At 37.3% G+C, this 15,681-nt stretch overlaps 1 protein-coding gene across 5 annotated transcripts in view; it reads right to left on the reverse strand.

Annotated features, from left to right (window-relative positions):
• LOC113483084 (dynamin-3-like) overlaps window positions 1–15,681 on the reverse strand; it is a 196,710-nt gene that overhangs the window by 151,818 nt on the left and 29,211 nt on the right. For all 5 annotated transcript variants that reach the window (XM_026854334.1, XM_026854335.1, XM_026854333.1 and 2 more), the window contains exons 8-9: window positions 13,836–13,917; window positions 1,142–1,291 (exon numbers count right to left, since the gene is read on the reverse strand). In XM_026854334.1, coding sequence (XP_026710135.1) covers window positions 1,142–1,291; window positions 13,836–13,917 — 232 coding nt within the window. The remainder of the gene's footprint in view (window positions 1–1,141; window positions 1,292–13,835; window positions 13,918–15,681) is intronic.

Genomic DNA, 15,681 nt, shown 5'->3' on the forward strand with positions numbered 1-15,681 from the left:
CCCTGCATGATTTCCTCAGTACAGGTCACTGCCAACTAGAGGCACCCTAGCTTGTTCAGCTAGTACTGGGGTAACACAGTATCTTTTAGACAAATGAGGAAAATGTAATTCTTTGAAAGGAAATGCCAGAAGCATATTTGGGGTCTGACTAATACAGACAACAGTTGATGAACTAAAAGACTGATCCTAATAAAACAAAGAGCATTAGGTACGAAATTTTCACTTTCTCCTGGTGTCAGCATGTTCAAACAAACAAGCTTTGAGGGCAATCAGTTCAGCTCCTCTCCAATTGGCTATGCCACATCTGCATAGCAGAGAAGGGCTTAGGGGCATATGTTTAGAGCCAAGAGTGCTCATGGTACATCAAAGGGAGGTTCAGCATCTCTTTAATTACCTCTCCTTTTATTTTAATCTTTGCCCTTTGATTTGCAATGAAGACATCAGATGAGGTGGTTAGAAAAATAAAGTGCTTCAACCAAACATACCACTTTTCTCCTGTATTCAAGACAGATTCAATGCAAAACATTTTCTCTAGATTGCCTTCATTAAATTGGGCAGATGGCAACCAGAGGAACTAAGTTTGATCTATACTGGGGGTCTACAACAGAAAATAGCTTCAAACACCACTGTTTGAACACTGTTGTCTAAATATATTTTTAGTGACAGTGAACAATAAGCATCCAATAAGGCAGGGAGACATAATGACTTTCTAGATCACTGATCAGGGAATCTATCTGGAGCGCAGCAAAAAGTTTTGCCACTAAGTCTTCGATCTCCTATTATTTGTCTTTACCAGTGAGCTAAAATCTAATGCTATATGTACTAGGGAGAAAGATTGGTTTCATCTTGATTCAGAGTGAGAATATTTTTAAATCATGAGAATGTTAAATGGGACAGAGAGTCTGTGTTCCACCCAGGTCTACTGGCAACAGCTCTCCACCGTAGAGTGGTTTCATAACACAAGAAAGTTGAGAATTCTTCCAGATACATATCGATTTTTGGTTCAACTCAGTCTCAGAAGTTCTTTCATCACAGAAGACTTCTGACTGAGCAGTGAGAACACATACAAAAGGAGACAACTAGACAAACAGAACTACATATGTTACATGAAAGAAATATAAAGTGAAATGGTTTTACCTACCATGTGGAGAATATATTCTTAAATTAATAGGAATTGAAGAAATGCCTTTATTCACTCCTGTTATTCTATCTGTTTCTACTTCAATTTCCTGACGAACTTCATCAAAATCAGTAAATTTCCTCCCTTTGCAGTGTAGAAATTCAGCATACTCTGAAAAATATCAGTAGCAACTCTGTATTTCACAGACTTAGAGACTTGGACACACACTTTCAAGCCCCTAGTAGTCTTCAGATGTGTAAGCATGTCATCATGGATATCAGCAGAGCATTACGTATGAGCACATGCTACAGATATGATTGCACATACGAAAACCAGCCTAGAACAAGAAAGGGTTAGTTAAAAAGTCAAGTTGACTGGATATGATTTATTGCTTTTATCTTTAGCATGTCATCTTCTGGAACAACCTGAAAGATTCAAATAGATTTATTTACATTAATAGAATAAGGAACAGATTTTGAATCAAATTCTCAGTTTTCATCTGATTACACTTGCCTGTAATACATCACTAAATTGAATAAAAGTAATTCAAATTCTGTATCATGAAAGATTATTAGTGTTTGTTTTCAAAAACTAACAGCCCATGATTTTAACAATGGAGTTCTGTACATTTTTACAAGTCCTTAAGAAAAATAGAATCACTTAAAAACACTGTAATGTTTTTAAACACAACTCCTCATTTCCTAAAATCATCTTGTAGTATAAATCCAAACCATGCTTAAGAAGTTTGTAAAAGCTTTTATAGATACAGCTGTGATTTTGCTACAGTGTAAGAACACAATTAATTGTCAGGTCTTCAACATCATGCAGCTTGCCCTCTTACCTCAGAAGGGCATCAACCAGGAATCAGGGATAGATACAGTCTAACTTGCTAGACTGTAGACCTAGAAATAGGTCCCCCATTTCTACTCTTGAATACAAATATTAATACTAATTATTGTAACCTTCTGAATTTCCTGTCTTAGAGGTGAATAACTAAAAACACATCTCAGGATTTTGAAACTGAGGTTTTTTTCCTTCAAAACAGAACACAAAAGTTTCTCTTACATAACAAGGCTGTAATCAGAAATAATGACACATGGTAATCACAGGTATAAGCTCACATCCTGTCCCCACAGGGTCTAAGAAGTAGGACTGGAGAAAGGCTGAACAAAGTTGCATATGTGTCAGTTCATTTCATCCTGCAATCAAAGCCTGACCTCAAAGTTCCATTTTGATGTTTCTTCCCCAGAAAACATTTCTTGGTTAAAAGCCCTCAAACACCAGGGCAAAGAACTTGATTGGCACTCAGAACAGCAGCTCAGGAGACCTGATCCAAGAATACAGATTAATAGAACGCCTTATGGATCACTACTGAAGTCTGTTTCCCAAAAGTCACTTTATTACTATTTTCAACAGAGATGTTGAAAGAAAACCAAAAACCCCACCCCTGTTAAGACAAAAAAAAAATACACCTCTTATTTTAAAAAGAAGAGAGCACCTAACAAACCTCTATCTCACTTTTGACAACTTAAGAATTCCAGAATATCTTATATTCCTTTTTACCCCTAGCAGTAAAATGACAATGAATGGGGGGGTTGTATATTTCGTTGTCATCTATTTATTAAAAAGAACAAGGAATATTCAAATATTTCAAAGTGAAAGATAATATAGCACACAAAATATGTCACTTGCTCTAGCACATTTGAGAATTCACATTTGTAAAATTTGTCATCTCTAAGTTGGAAAATAGCTATATTCTCAATAAAAGAGCCAACAAATGGTTCTTATTTTGTCCCAGTTCTTCATGCACTGGTCCTGGCATAAAATAAAACTTATTCTTCTTAGTTACTTATTTTTTCAGTGGTTCATCAGATTTTCTCAGAAAAATATTTAAAAATTCAGTAATTAATACTCGGTGCCTAATCTGTTGACTGACCAGTTGACAGTCAAGGAAGCTTTTATCTTTGTTTCACTTAACACTCAGTAACAGAAAGAGTCCCTATCTGAAATGGCTTCAAGGTAGTTCAAATGAAAATGTTTGCTACTTTTTAGTTGTGTTAATATTTATCAATAGCTCTTTCCTCCCACACCTGTGGTAGCTCTAGTTCTGAAGGGACGGACTTCACAACAGTTCATAACCTGTGGTGCCACGCACAGCCTAAGGAATAAAAATTCAAATGAACAAGCAGCACTTTGTTTTGCTCCTTTTAGCCCTTAGCCTGTCCTTGGCAATCAATAAATTCTAACTCAGTTAAAACTAGAAGCAGACATAAAAGTAATGAAACAATTTAATATCTTCTCCTTGTCTTCTCAAAAGTAATAATGCAAGCCATGCTATGGGTTATTTGATGATTATATATCATCAATAGACTATGGGCTTTTTGATTAGTTAATGGTATCACCAGATAGAATTAACTGTAAATGTTCTCCACACTTTCATCAGCGAAATTAAATATCTCTGTCACTTAAGAGCACTAGCCCAAAGTGAAAACAATTACAGGAAAATTCTTCATAGAGAAAGTCAGTAAGTCTCTGCTTCCTTACTCTTCAGAAATATTTTTCTAGCCCAATGGAGGTCATCTGAAATAGTACAGACAGATCTAGGCAAGTGATAAAATCTCCACAGAACAGAAGAAGTTTCTGTATATCTAGCCATAAGCCACGGCTCCATGAAGGGGAAAAAAAAAAAAAAAAAAAAAGAAAAAAGGTTATTTTGTCTGGAGGGAACTGGACAGCTCATACCCACAATAGGCCAATCATAGATTTACTCCTAATTTTGCAATCCAGCAATTAAGCACATCTGAGTTCTAATATAAGTCACTTATCACAATGGCATTAAAACTGTGTGATTTAGCACTGATCTTGGAATTTGGGGACTGCTACTATTTTAAAGATACTGAGTCTTTCCCCACTCCATTAAAAAAAAAATAAAAATATAAAAAAAATCCAAACAGCAGGAGCCATGTGATTACAAGAGTTTTGGGGTGAAAAGTTATTCAACATCTTGCTTTTAGATTTTATTTATATTTTAAAACAAGAGAGCTACAAATACTTGGAATTGCAACATTATGAGTCTATTAAACCTATGTGAATCCCACAAGAATCTGCAAATTTTAAAACTACTCATTTCCTAGTATTGCCTTTCACATAGTGTTTAAAGGACTGCAGGCAGATATTTAGGATCTTTGAGATTTTTGCCACATGGGAAATATAAGAACATGATAAAGCAATCCAATACACCTCAGTTTACAAGGATTTTGGTTAACACTGCAATAAGTGGTAGCAAATTTGGGAGAAAAAAGTATAACCAAACTTTTTATTACTGGGCAAACCTACACGCGTTAATTTAAAAAAGTTACCTTTCATATTATTTATGCTATCATAAATATTGGTGGTTTTTCCCAATATTAAACCATCAAAAAAACACAAGCCATCAGCCAAGTCTCCAGTGTGCTGAACAGCAAGAAGTGCTAAACACAAGTATGATATATGGCACATATAATTAAAATAAACATAAATCTGCAGATAGCAAATTAAAAAGAAATCAGATCTTTAAATCTTTAATACAGGTTTTTAAAGTGTTGTTCTAGAGTTGTATTTTTTTGTAATAATTTTGCTAAAAATTGTTGGCTGTTCTTTGGTAAAAATTACCTCTACTTTTGCTGTGCTTCAATTAAGTTCCTAATTAGTTGCTAGTAATATCTTAAGCTCACTTTACCTTATTTATGCTTGTTATTCTTCTAGAACACTCCCAGTTGTCATTACTCTGTCACTCTCAGTTAGAATTAATACCACTCCCACAGTAAGTCATCAATCTACAAGTAATATTCTGCTTCTGGTAGTCCCAGAAAGACCAACAGAAACTACAAATGGCAAGTCTCAGAAATCAGAATGGAAATTAAAACATCCTCCATGTATTATTATTTTGTTCAACTGCCAGGTTTTGAAGATTGGGATCATTGATGCATCTTCCTCATAACTTACACTGACAAAATTGAACCAGGGAAAAATGAAGAGTAACATGGCAGAGAGGGAGGAACAGAAAACCACATCTATACTATATCAGAGCACAAGGATTCAACTAAATGCTCAGCTCCTTCTATTCAAAAACTTCACCATTTACCTAAGAGAAAATATTGATCATATGAGATATGCTTGACAAAAAAAAAAAAAAAAAGAAAATTTTAAAAACCCCACTGTGTAGCCTTTGCCAGATTTGGGAACAAGTCTTTTCAGGTGATGAGAGGATTGAAAGCTGTGCCACTGCTTACTGGAATTACACACTATTTTTTTTCTTTGGGTGGTTCATACAGCTCTCTAAAGGCCCAGGGAGAAAAGGTGAAAAACTTCTCCCTCTTTGGAAGAAGTTTAAAGTCAATACCAGCTTTTTTTCATGCAATCTACCATTACTGTAGTCTCTGAAATCCTCTAGTCCCTGACTAGCAACCCTGGACAGGGACAACAAGCAAAAACAAAGTGCCCAATTATCCAGCAAGAACTGTTAAGACACATTTGCTAAGACATACGTTCACATTTAAGTAGTTGGTAGAGGTCTCTACCTCCTGCACTAGAAGGCATCTACTTTGGCAACCTCTTAAATACTACTTCACTGAATACAGTGTATCTTCAGCGACTGCTTTAGAGAAATCAGCTATACACCCATCCAAACTAGAGTTAAGCCACTAGGGCTCAGCCTTCTCTACAAAGGGAAACACTACACGAAAAGCTAAGATAAACTCTATTCCTCTTTTCTTTACCCACGTGTTTCCATTCTCTTCTGTACAGAGACAATAAAATAATAGAAACTACACTGACCAAATAATTTTTTTCCTTTTTTATTTTCCTATAAACAGATCTTTGAAGGGCATGGCTACTGATATTGACTGCAGATTTATTAAATCAATAAATAACAATATTTAGAAAGCAAAGCTGAATAAACAAGGATGAAGCTATAATTCAAGTTTGTTTCTTTGTTCTTTCAATGTCCAGCAATTTTACCACCTAACTTTGAAGTGAAATTCTAGAATGATGTTCCCTTCCCCATACCTAACAGAAAACCAGCAATAGGGAATACATTCTCAGATTCAAATCACTTGAATGCATCTAAAGTAAACAGAATTCACACCCATGATACTTGCAAAAATAAACTAGAACTCCACAATGAATTAGCTGTAGCAGAACTGGTAGCCAGTCTATACTGTTTTACCCTATTTGCATCAGATTTTACCCAGTGCTCTGCACTCTTCCTGGGCCCAATCTTATAATTTTACCCCATCGCAGTGTTTACTCTATGCTAATGCATATTCCTCTTAGATTTCTATAATGCACACTGCACAAAACTCTCCACGGACTCTGCTTCCAGGCTTCTCATGCACAGAGGTCTTTTGATTACCACTTCATTTTGAACCATGGATTCCTCTGCAGGGGGCCAGAGGATTTTGACTGAAGTGTATGAAAAATGTTTTCTATCTAGAAACAGTTACTTTGAATCTACATTCCTTTATTCAATGTATCTTTGGAAAACCAGCAACCATCTTGACTAAAAAATTGTTTCTTCCTGCTTATTCTTTCATCTTATCATAGAGCCTTGAATCTCACTCTAGCAAGAAGTCTTTCTAAAGACTTGAACCTCTTATTACATAGGCTAGACTTCTTTTCTTTACTCCTGTGGCTACCCAAATGATCTTAAAAATATGCAATGAGCTCTTTTATGACTTCCTTAACATTTTAAAGATTTGAGATCATCTCAGTTCCTTTTAAAAAAACCCTCTTCATTTTTACAGCAAATTACGTTCAATATATGGAAACTATTTTGAAAGTTAAAATAAAGACAAGTTTTGAATAGTATCCCAAACTAGAGCATTTTTAAGTTGAAAACTATGCTGTATTAAATATGAGCAAATGCACAGAAATGAGACTTTCTCAAGCAAAAAAGCTGAATTTGCATAGCATTTTGGTAGCTATTAACTCTCCTCCACAACAGAAGTTAGACTGTTGGGAATTTAACTTTCCATGTTTAAAAATGAAAATTAACAGCCTTGTTAATATATAACTTGCTACTTCAAAACAATATACTTGAGAATTTTTAAACTAGCTGCATGAGTGTGAAATCATCATGCTCATGATACCAACTGAAGTAAAAAGGGCAAAGTTCATGCAAAAGAAGATTTAGGAATGGAGCTGAATAAAAGCTAACTCCACACAATTGTAAGTGAGGAGAAAAAGTTTGAGCTAGCAGCTTAAGCTGAGCTATATTATCAGGAATACAGACAGAGCAGAAAGGTATACAAACAAAGAAACTTTCCATTACGAAAAAAAAAAAACAACACACCAGTTAAAGTATTTTAACTAGCTGTAGTGGTCAATCCACCAGTAGCAATATCCTTTTTATGCTGCACGAAGTAATTCAACAACTGAGATCTGCAGTTTAAATTCCTATTTCACCTGCTTGTAGTGGCATAAATTTGAATGAGGGTTCAATGCAGTCCATTAACTTCATACCTAGAGCACCTATGGAAAAACGACAAGGAACTAATAAGAAGACTTTTGTATTCCAATACACTCTACAAGAAATTATTTGAATGAAAGCAGCTATGCCAAGTAGCTAGAAGATTTGGGAAGTTCAGCACTTTTCACTGGGGTCCTTCAATATCCTCACATACAAGATGCCATTTCCCTTCAAAATGCATGCTCCATAGGCCATGCAGGTACATCTTCAAGAACAACATTTACTATGACTGAAGTAGTATACTCCATTTCAAAGATATGCTTTTTTCACTTCTGTTTTCTTCATTCATCTCTCATTATACTTAAGATATATTTAGGGTACGTGGGTCACAAACATAACTTTTGTAAATTTATTCTTGAAAGGTATTAACAATCCCTGAGTTTGAGCCTCAAAGTCACAGTTCATCTTTCAAAGAAAATTAATTATTTATAAGACTAAAAGATACAACCTCTAAGTTGAACAGTAGATGCAGCAACTGGAAGTTGATCTAATTAGCTACAGAAAGCAGGCAGCACTAGGAAGGATCATGTGGATCGACTGTCTATTCACTGGCTATATGTAAATTGATTTGAGGCATATTAATTTTAACATAAAGGTATGCTGAAAGACCCTGGTATTTTCTGAAGAAAAAAACACAGAAAATGCTGTCAATGCAGAGGATTACAAGAGTATCGTAGCAGAAGGGTTAAAAACATTGAAACTAGTGTATATCTAATGACAATAACTAGCATAAAATACCAGGTCACATTCTTAAGAACCAAGGAAATGGTTAATTATAGGAATAGACACTCATATCAGAGGAGGAAAAGCATTCTTTTTGATACAACAGTCTTTCACATCCTTGATATTTTGTTTGTAGAAGAAATAGTATCTGTTCTTTCAACCTTCTTCTACAGAACATACTATCTAAACTTTCCATCATCCACAAAGCTATCCTCCAGACATTTTTCTTAAAGCTGCAGAGGCAGAACTCTTGTCAAAATCTTTCCAGGACTGAAAAAAAAAAAGTGAAAGAACTACTTTTAAGACTGCATTTCTGTTGATGTATCACATACTATATTTACTTCTGTATTTCAGAACAGCATGACATCAGTGTTCTGTTTGAGATCCACTGTGAGCACCAAGTCCTTTTTTGAAAATCATCTATCTAATCAAATACTAGCCTTTCAGTACAGAAACAGCCCTTATTACAGCTGAACTTCCTACTTTTGGGGCACTTCTCTTCCTTTGCAAGCAATCTGGATTCCAGTTCTGCCCTCCAGTGTATTTCACAGTCTCATTCATTTCTGCCAAATACAAACTTAATAAACACACTCTGTTCTGTCATGCTATCAGTAATATACTGAACATGACCTGGAAGGAAGTCCCCTTCCACTCTGTAAACAGTTGTGCATCCATCTTGCTGTCTTTTCTAGACCTTGTTTATTATACAAGAAAACATCCAAGACAGCTTTAAACCCTTACTGTACCCAAGATAAGACACACAACTACACCTTTATTTACAAGCCTGCTATCCTGCAATAAAATAAGACTTCTTTTCTGTTGATGAATTTTTGTTGGCTGCTATTTATTGCAAGCACCTTTCAGATTGTTAGTTAATAACTAATTACAGACTTCCTTTTCTTAAAAGTGAACTTTGACAGATTTTTCTGTCACTTTATTATCTTTTTGAAGATGGGCAAATATAGAGCCATTTTCTACTCTTTCAGTGAGGGGATTCCATCTTTACTGATGTCACTGAGCATCCATGTGGGATCAAGGAAACAAAACCTTCCAGGCAAAACCACTTAGAAAAGCAAGTATTCAGCTAACAGGAGCTGAAGCCCATACTGCATTTGCGGGTACAGATGTGAGAACTGGCTGAGCCCTCAAACCCATGCTGCCACACTTCAGCAGTCACTGCTGATCAGCTCAGGTCACTCCAGGCACTGTTACAAGTACACACACACACAAATAGCAGGAAGGAAGATTTGCAGTCTCTGCAACCTTACAGCAACAGCTTAAATTCTGGTTTCAGACAGGCAGCACTATCCCTCTTCCAGCATATCAGTCCTATTTGGGTGATGAGTCTTTCACTGTCTCAGGAAGGGGTCACCAGTCACTACCACATTCTCCCCATGGTGATGTCAATTTTTAGCTTTTGGGGAACTCATCTCCCACATCTTAACTTGTCTCTACAGCATCCCTGACCATCATCAGAATGAGTAGCTGCCAGAGTGGGATCCAGAAAGTGACAGCCACTGTCTTCCTTTCCTCCCTGAAAAGTGCCCAGCCTCTCCCCTACAATTAGCACTGTGGAACATTTCTAGATTTTGTCCTTGAAGACCTCCAAATGACTTCCTCTTAATGAATTCTCTAAGGTAATTCTTGTTAACTAAAATAACCAATCTATATTCTTTTTATAAATTTTTCATTTTCTGTTAGATGATTGTTTTTGCCACCAGATGGCAATAAAAGATGGTATGCTTGAGGAGTAGCCTCACAACAAAAGATACTTGCATTAAAGCTCAGCAATTTCAATAGAACAGAGCATCTGCAAGACTTCAGAAAAAGTCAGAATGTCTTTTGAACCTCGTGATGATTTACTTACCACTTAGTGTTCTATTTAACAGCATGTCTTTTGCCTGAATTTAGACATTAGATTCTCACAAAACAAAATGCTTTCTCATCCAGGAAAAGAGCAGGTGGAATTTCTCCCATGTCCATCCTCTGAATGGCTAAGCTAATTTATCACAGCTGTCTTGCTTGCCTTGAAAAACCTGAAACTCACCATCAGTCAGCCTCCCATCTAACAGCACCCTATCCACACCCGTGCCTTTCAAAAACTCACTGAATTGTATCTTCCCCAATGGGACTATTTTCTCCAAAACCATTCTCTACTCTGGGCTCCTTCAGAGACTAGCAACAACAAAAGGCACTAGAGTTATTAGACTTTCCCAACATTGTAGAGTTGCCCACAGCCAAATGCAGCTACCAGAGAGAGAAACAAGCTGCACCTGGATTGCATGCCTGAGTGCAGCTGGGAACTTTTTTGTATTGTGACTTATGGGTGGTAAACTGCTGCTTTACCAGAATTTTGGTTTGTTTATTACAGGAAAAAAGACTACATGCTTATTTGGTTCAATTCTCTCTGCCAGCAAGATGTCATATATGCCATTTTTCTTCGGTTCAAGAGGAGCAACTAAACAAAAAACATGACATGAAGAATAAGAATGAAAAATTGTGACCCTGCTTACAGGACTTGAACTACTTTGGGACAAGTAATGAGCATCAGCCTCAAACTGTAAGAAGAAAACCACCTTGCAGCCTCAAAATATTTACAAGATGGAGATTATTTTCTTTTTCCTCTCTCCTCTAGCTAAAATAGAAAGTTATTGGATACAGGCTGCATTTACAGTTTCATTTGAAATGCAGTTGGGCAGTCCCAAAAGAGACTCAAGGTAGGATATAGTCAGAAAGAAGTCACAGTCCTTCAGAGGACTAGAAATTATTTTTAACACCCATGTTTTCACTTATTCGTGCTACTGGGTATTTCTCAGAGGAAAACAGTCACAACTACTAAAGACTGATTCATCAGTTGCAATACTTAATTTTAATTAAGTATTCTTTGCCTTCAAGATTTCAACAGAGTACAGTATTTGCACAGATGTGGAAGTGCAAATGGCATAAAGCCATTTAGGAATTGTACTTTCCCATCCAAATATGTTAGTGATTAAAGGAGGTCAATAGGTCACTAGAAAATAGCTTTGTACTAATTACACAGATTTTTTTAAAAAAGGGGAAGTAAACAAAATTCTAAAAAAAAAAAAAACAAAAAAACTCCACATCTCATGAGATAAATTTCTCAGTATTGAATTGCTTCATGTTATCCCTTGTATATTTACAGGGATAACAGCTCTTTACCCAGATGTGTAGGATATTTCAGATGCTGGGGGGCCCCTGATAACTCCTCCTAACTTCAAATCCTGCTGCACCCTTCCATGCATATCCAACCCTAATAATGAGTGCTCAAAGTTTCCTCTTGGGTATGCACAAATGCCTCAGCTGCCAATCTATCCCTTAGTGCAACGACTCAAAGTTAAATGAAGCTTTAACCTCCTCTGTCAATCAAATTCACATTCCAGAAAGATTCTCAGCCAGTTCCAAAACGTTGCTAAAATATCTTGCAGTCACCTCTGCATGCCTATATAGAAAGTGTTCCCTCCCTCCCAACTCATACTCTAAGATTTAGACTAGTCACTCTTAAAGGAGTCAAGAAAAATCCCAGGATTAGAGATCAACTAATCTTGCTACTGCAGCAAGAACCTGATATAATCCTCTAATTACTTTCTATAATATTTTACATAATTACGGACTTGATAAAAATCAGTCCAGCACCTGCTTCCTGTAAAAGAACACTGCGCTTCTCTAAGCTAAGTGGTTTTCTTTATTTTTTAAAATTAGTTCAGAAAGATAAAGGTGGTTTAAAAGATAAAAGTTATTTGGAATTTCACCATGACAAACAACAGCAGAACAAAGTTTAAAGTAAGTAACAAAATAATTAAAGCTTGCCTTTTCAAGGTCTTAGCATCTAATCCCAAACAAGAAATACACAGCATTTCCCAAAGGGAGAAATACCTCTTGACATCAAGGAAACATGAAATCAGGCTGAAGCTCAGTTCTCCAGAACTTTTAAAGTTTTTGTTGTGCTATTTAAGACATAATGAAGAACTACTTTCCAACAGAGAAGGCACCTATATGAAAACCTAGAGGCCTACTTAAAGACAGTAACCAAGGGACAATGATGATTTTACAAAACAAGGCAATATAGACCAGTTAGGGTAAATTTAGGATGGACCTAAGAGTTTACTTACTAATATGTCCCTGCAGTTTAGTCACTTTGCTAGGAATGCCAGCACAGAGCTCGATTCCTTTCTCTCTGTTCTTGCATGGTGCTGGGAAAATTAGATGAAGATTCTCCGTAGCTAAGCCTTATTCATGAATTTCTACATGCTCTGTCAGAAATCAAAAGCCAGGTATGCAGAAATGGCAATGGTACATATCTTCAACTAAAGTGAACTGCATCTTTTAATATATATAAAGCACTATAAGCATATTATACTGTTGGAAAACCTGAAGTTTCTAAACTGAGCATATAGAAATACTGAATTCCAGTTTTTGCTTTCTCTTCCACAGAATAAACACTATGGAAAATTTCATAGAGGCATTGAAAGTATGAATGTGCTTTAAAAGCAGTAATTCCGAAAAAAAGACTGGAGTGTAGGCAGACTGAAGTCTACCTTTCTGCTTAACAAAAAGACCTTATGGAAAAAAATGTGCACAAAAACTTAATTACACCTCACACATAGGGACAGACTAAAGTTCTATAGGCAGCTTCAATTTTGTTTCTTCCCCAGTTTCACCATGTTCTATAATTTAAATTGCACTCTATTTTTAAATGCTGTTTTGGATGTTATTTCATCTCTTTACTATTTTAAGCAGAAATCAACAGTAAACCAGTGATTTTGTTGCTTACATTGCTTTAGAAGCAACAACAAAAACATTTGAATAATGGAAAACTGTAGCTGCTTTTACATATGCTAGGAAACTGAGCTACACAACAGCAGATGAAGTGCCCCTTGGAAGAGTACAAAGTGGTGAATTCTGATGAAAGATCTCGACACATCACATAGCACAGTGGTATACATGTAGTGTATTTTTATTTTTGACCAGACAAATACACAGAAGCCTTTTTCTCCCCCAGCCTACCTTCTGCTCTACTTAGTGCAGTGAGCTCAACCAAAAAAGACAAGTCACGAAAACAAGCTGTGTGGAATCAATGCTGCGTGCACTGGAGCAAGAGTTAAAGGTAGAAGTACAGCACTTTTGGTGTGTTAACTAATATATCTGTAAAGCTCATCAAGAAATTAATAAATCAAACCTAATTTCTAAAACACTTTGTATGTAATCATGTTTCGCCACTGCTTCAAATTTGATCTTGGATTAAATTTACTATGTGCTCTAGGGTTTAGATTCTACCGTTTTCCCAGACAGGACAATGAGATTAGCTGGTCCTGAGCATGCAGTTTTGAAGCAGCAAGTCTTTGTTCCAGTCAGCTTAGTTGCACCTTTCGTCACACTGCTTAAGTTTTCCTAGAATTTTTTTTCTCCTGCTGAAGTACATCAGCACTTTGTCCAGGCATCGAACCAAAAAGAGAAAGAAGTTACCTGTTTTAGCAGTGATGAGTTGCAGGACCAATGGTCGTCTTGTTACAATTCCAGAACCTCGTGGAAGAAAATCCCTAGAAACATTAAAAAAAAAATAGTTACTACCCAGAAAGCACTGTCCAGTTACATAAGATATTGGACTAAATTGGAACCTCCTCTGCGATGAAAATGGAAAGTTGGTGGGGACAGATTTACACCAAACGCTAGAATAAAGTAGGGGTGTTAATTCTGGTTCAAGAGTGCAGTAGGTCATACACAAATACGTACCAAAACAAAGTTAGTCTGAAGGCATTAGCAATTCTCTTTCTTCATAATCAGCATATATAACATTACAAAAATCACCGTGCATAGTAAGAGTACCTGAAGTCATGTCCACATTTATTGGGCGCTCTAAATAAATGTGTTCTTGTTGGAGAACGGCTTGCAGAGAGCAAGGCCATAGCTCCCTGCAGGAGCTGGTCGGCCATAGCTCCCTGCAGAAGTCGGTCCCAGCCACCTGAGGTAAACAAAGGAAAAAACCCAGCATACATTGATGATAACAAGGACTGTTGTGAGAACAAGGAGATAAGTTGGGGCGCATTACGACCTTGGGGGGTGAAGGGAAACAGCCCTGGGAGAGAAGCAGGTTTACAGCTAGGAAGATGTTTATGCATACCAGAGGTGCCACAAGGGGCTGGTATATTATAATGTGACTTTTTAGATGTACCCAATGGCTGAGATATTATAATGTAGTTTCTTTAATGTATCCAATAGAGTTGCAAGTAGTGTATTGTAGAGTGCTTATATAAGGTGTGATTTCTATCAATAAAGTTGAAGCTTGCTCTATCATTCACATTGAATCGGCTGCTTGCTTCCTCCGCCCACCGCAAGTGGCGCACCGGACAGGGTTTCCCAGACTCTGCTTTTTCATCAGACGGAACCCGGGAAGCGGTGGACCGGAGTAATTCGGAGCTGGAAGGCGATAAGGTCACTGTCGACGGCAGTACGGCAGGAGATGTGTGCCGTCTCCTAAAGCGTCGGGATTCGTAAGTCTGACATAGTGCAGCTGGTCCGGCTTCAGGGGATTTTGGTGATCCGAAGAGGGCTACCCCGGAATAGGCCGAATTGGGGTCCGACCCTTGAAAGGCCAGGCCGAATTGGGTTCGACCCTGGAAAGGCCAAAAGGAATTACAGGCTGAAAGGGATAATACCCAGGAACAGCCTTCACTGGTTGTTGGCTACTTGATCGGACTTTGAGGAAGGTCGTTCAGCCGCACCAGGAATTTGTGGAATTTGCCCGGGCAGGAATATGGAACGAGAGGTAGTCCTCACAATTTTTGCTTTTTAGAAAAGCTGGGAGTAAGTCCGATAAAAATCTTAGCCGCGCTGATTGGTCTGGGCAAGGCTAAGGGACACTTTAAAGAGCCAAATTTATTGTTTGAAGAGGCAGAATGCTGTGATAATCTTTTAGACTCTGATGCTGTAAATCCTGAAAAAGAATCTGAACTGTCTGGTCTGTGTCCTCCCTTAATTGGGGATGATCCATAGATAAAAGTGAGGCGAAAGAAACATAAAAGTGAGGCGGAAAAACCTTGGCGCAAGGGAATATGGACACGGCAAGAAAAATTCTTTCTCCTGTAAGCTATGAGCCGAGTCATCAGCCACGTTGGGAAGAACGGCATTTTTCTGTTATTAAAGATTTAGAGAGAAGCATTAATAAGAACGGGCTGCAAAAACTCAGACTACAACAGCTGTACTGGAGGCGATGGCTCAGGGATATTGACTGGCCCCACAAAAATTGGCTCACACTTTCAAGAAAGAAGCGGCACTCACGCCGGCACAGCACTCTACCTGGAAAACCGAGGTG

The sequence above is a fragment of the Athene cunicularia genome (assembly GCF_003259725.1).
Source record: "Athene cunicularia isolate RWA chromosome 8 unlocalized genomic scaffold, athCun1 chr8_part1, whole genome shotgun sequence".
Taxonomy (NCBI): Eukaryota; Metazoa; Chordata; class Aves; order Strigiformes; family Strigidae; genus Athene; species Athene cunicularia.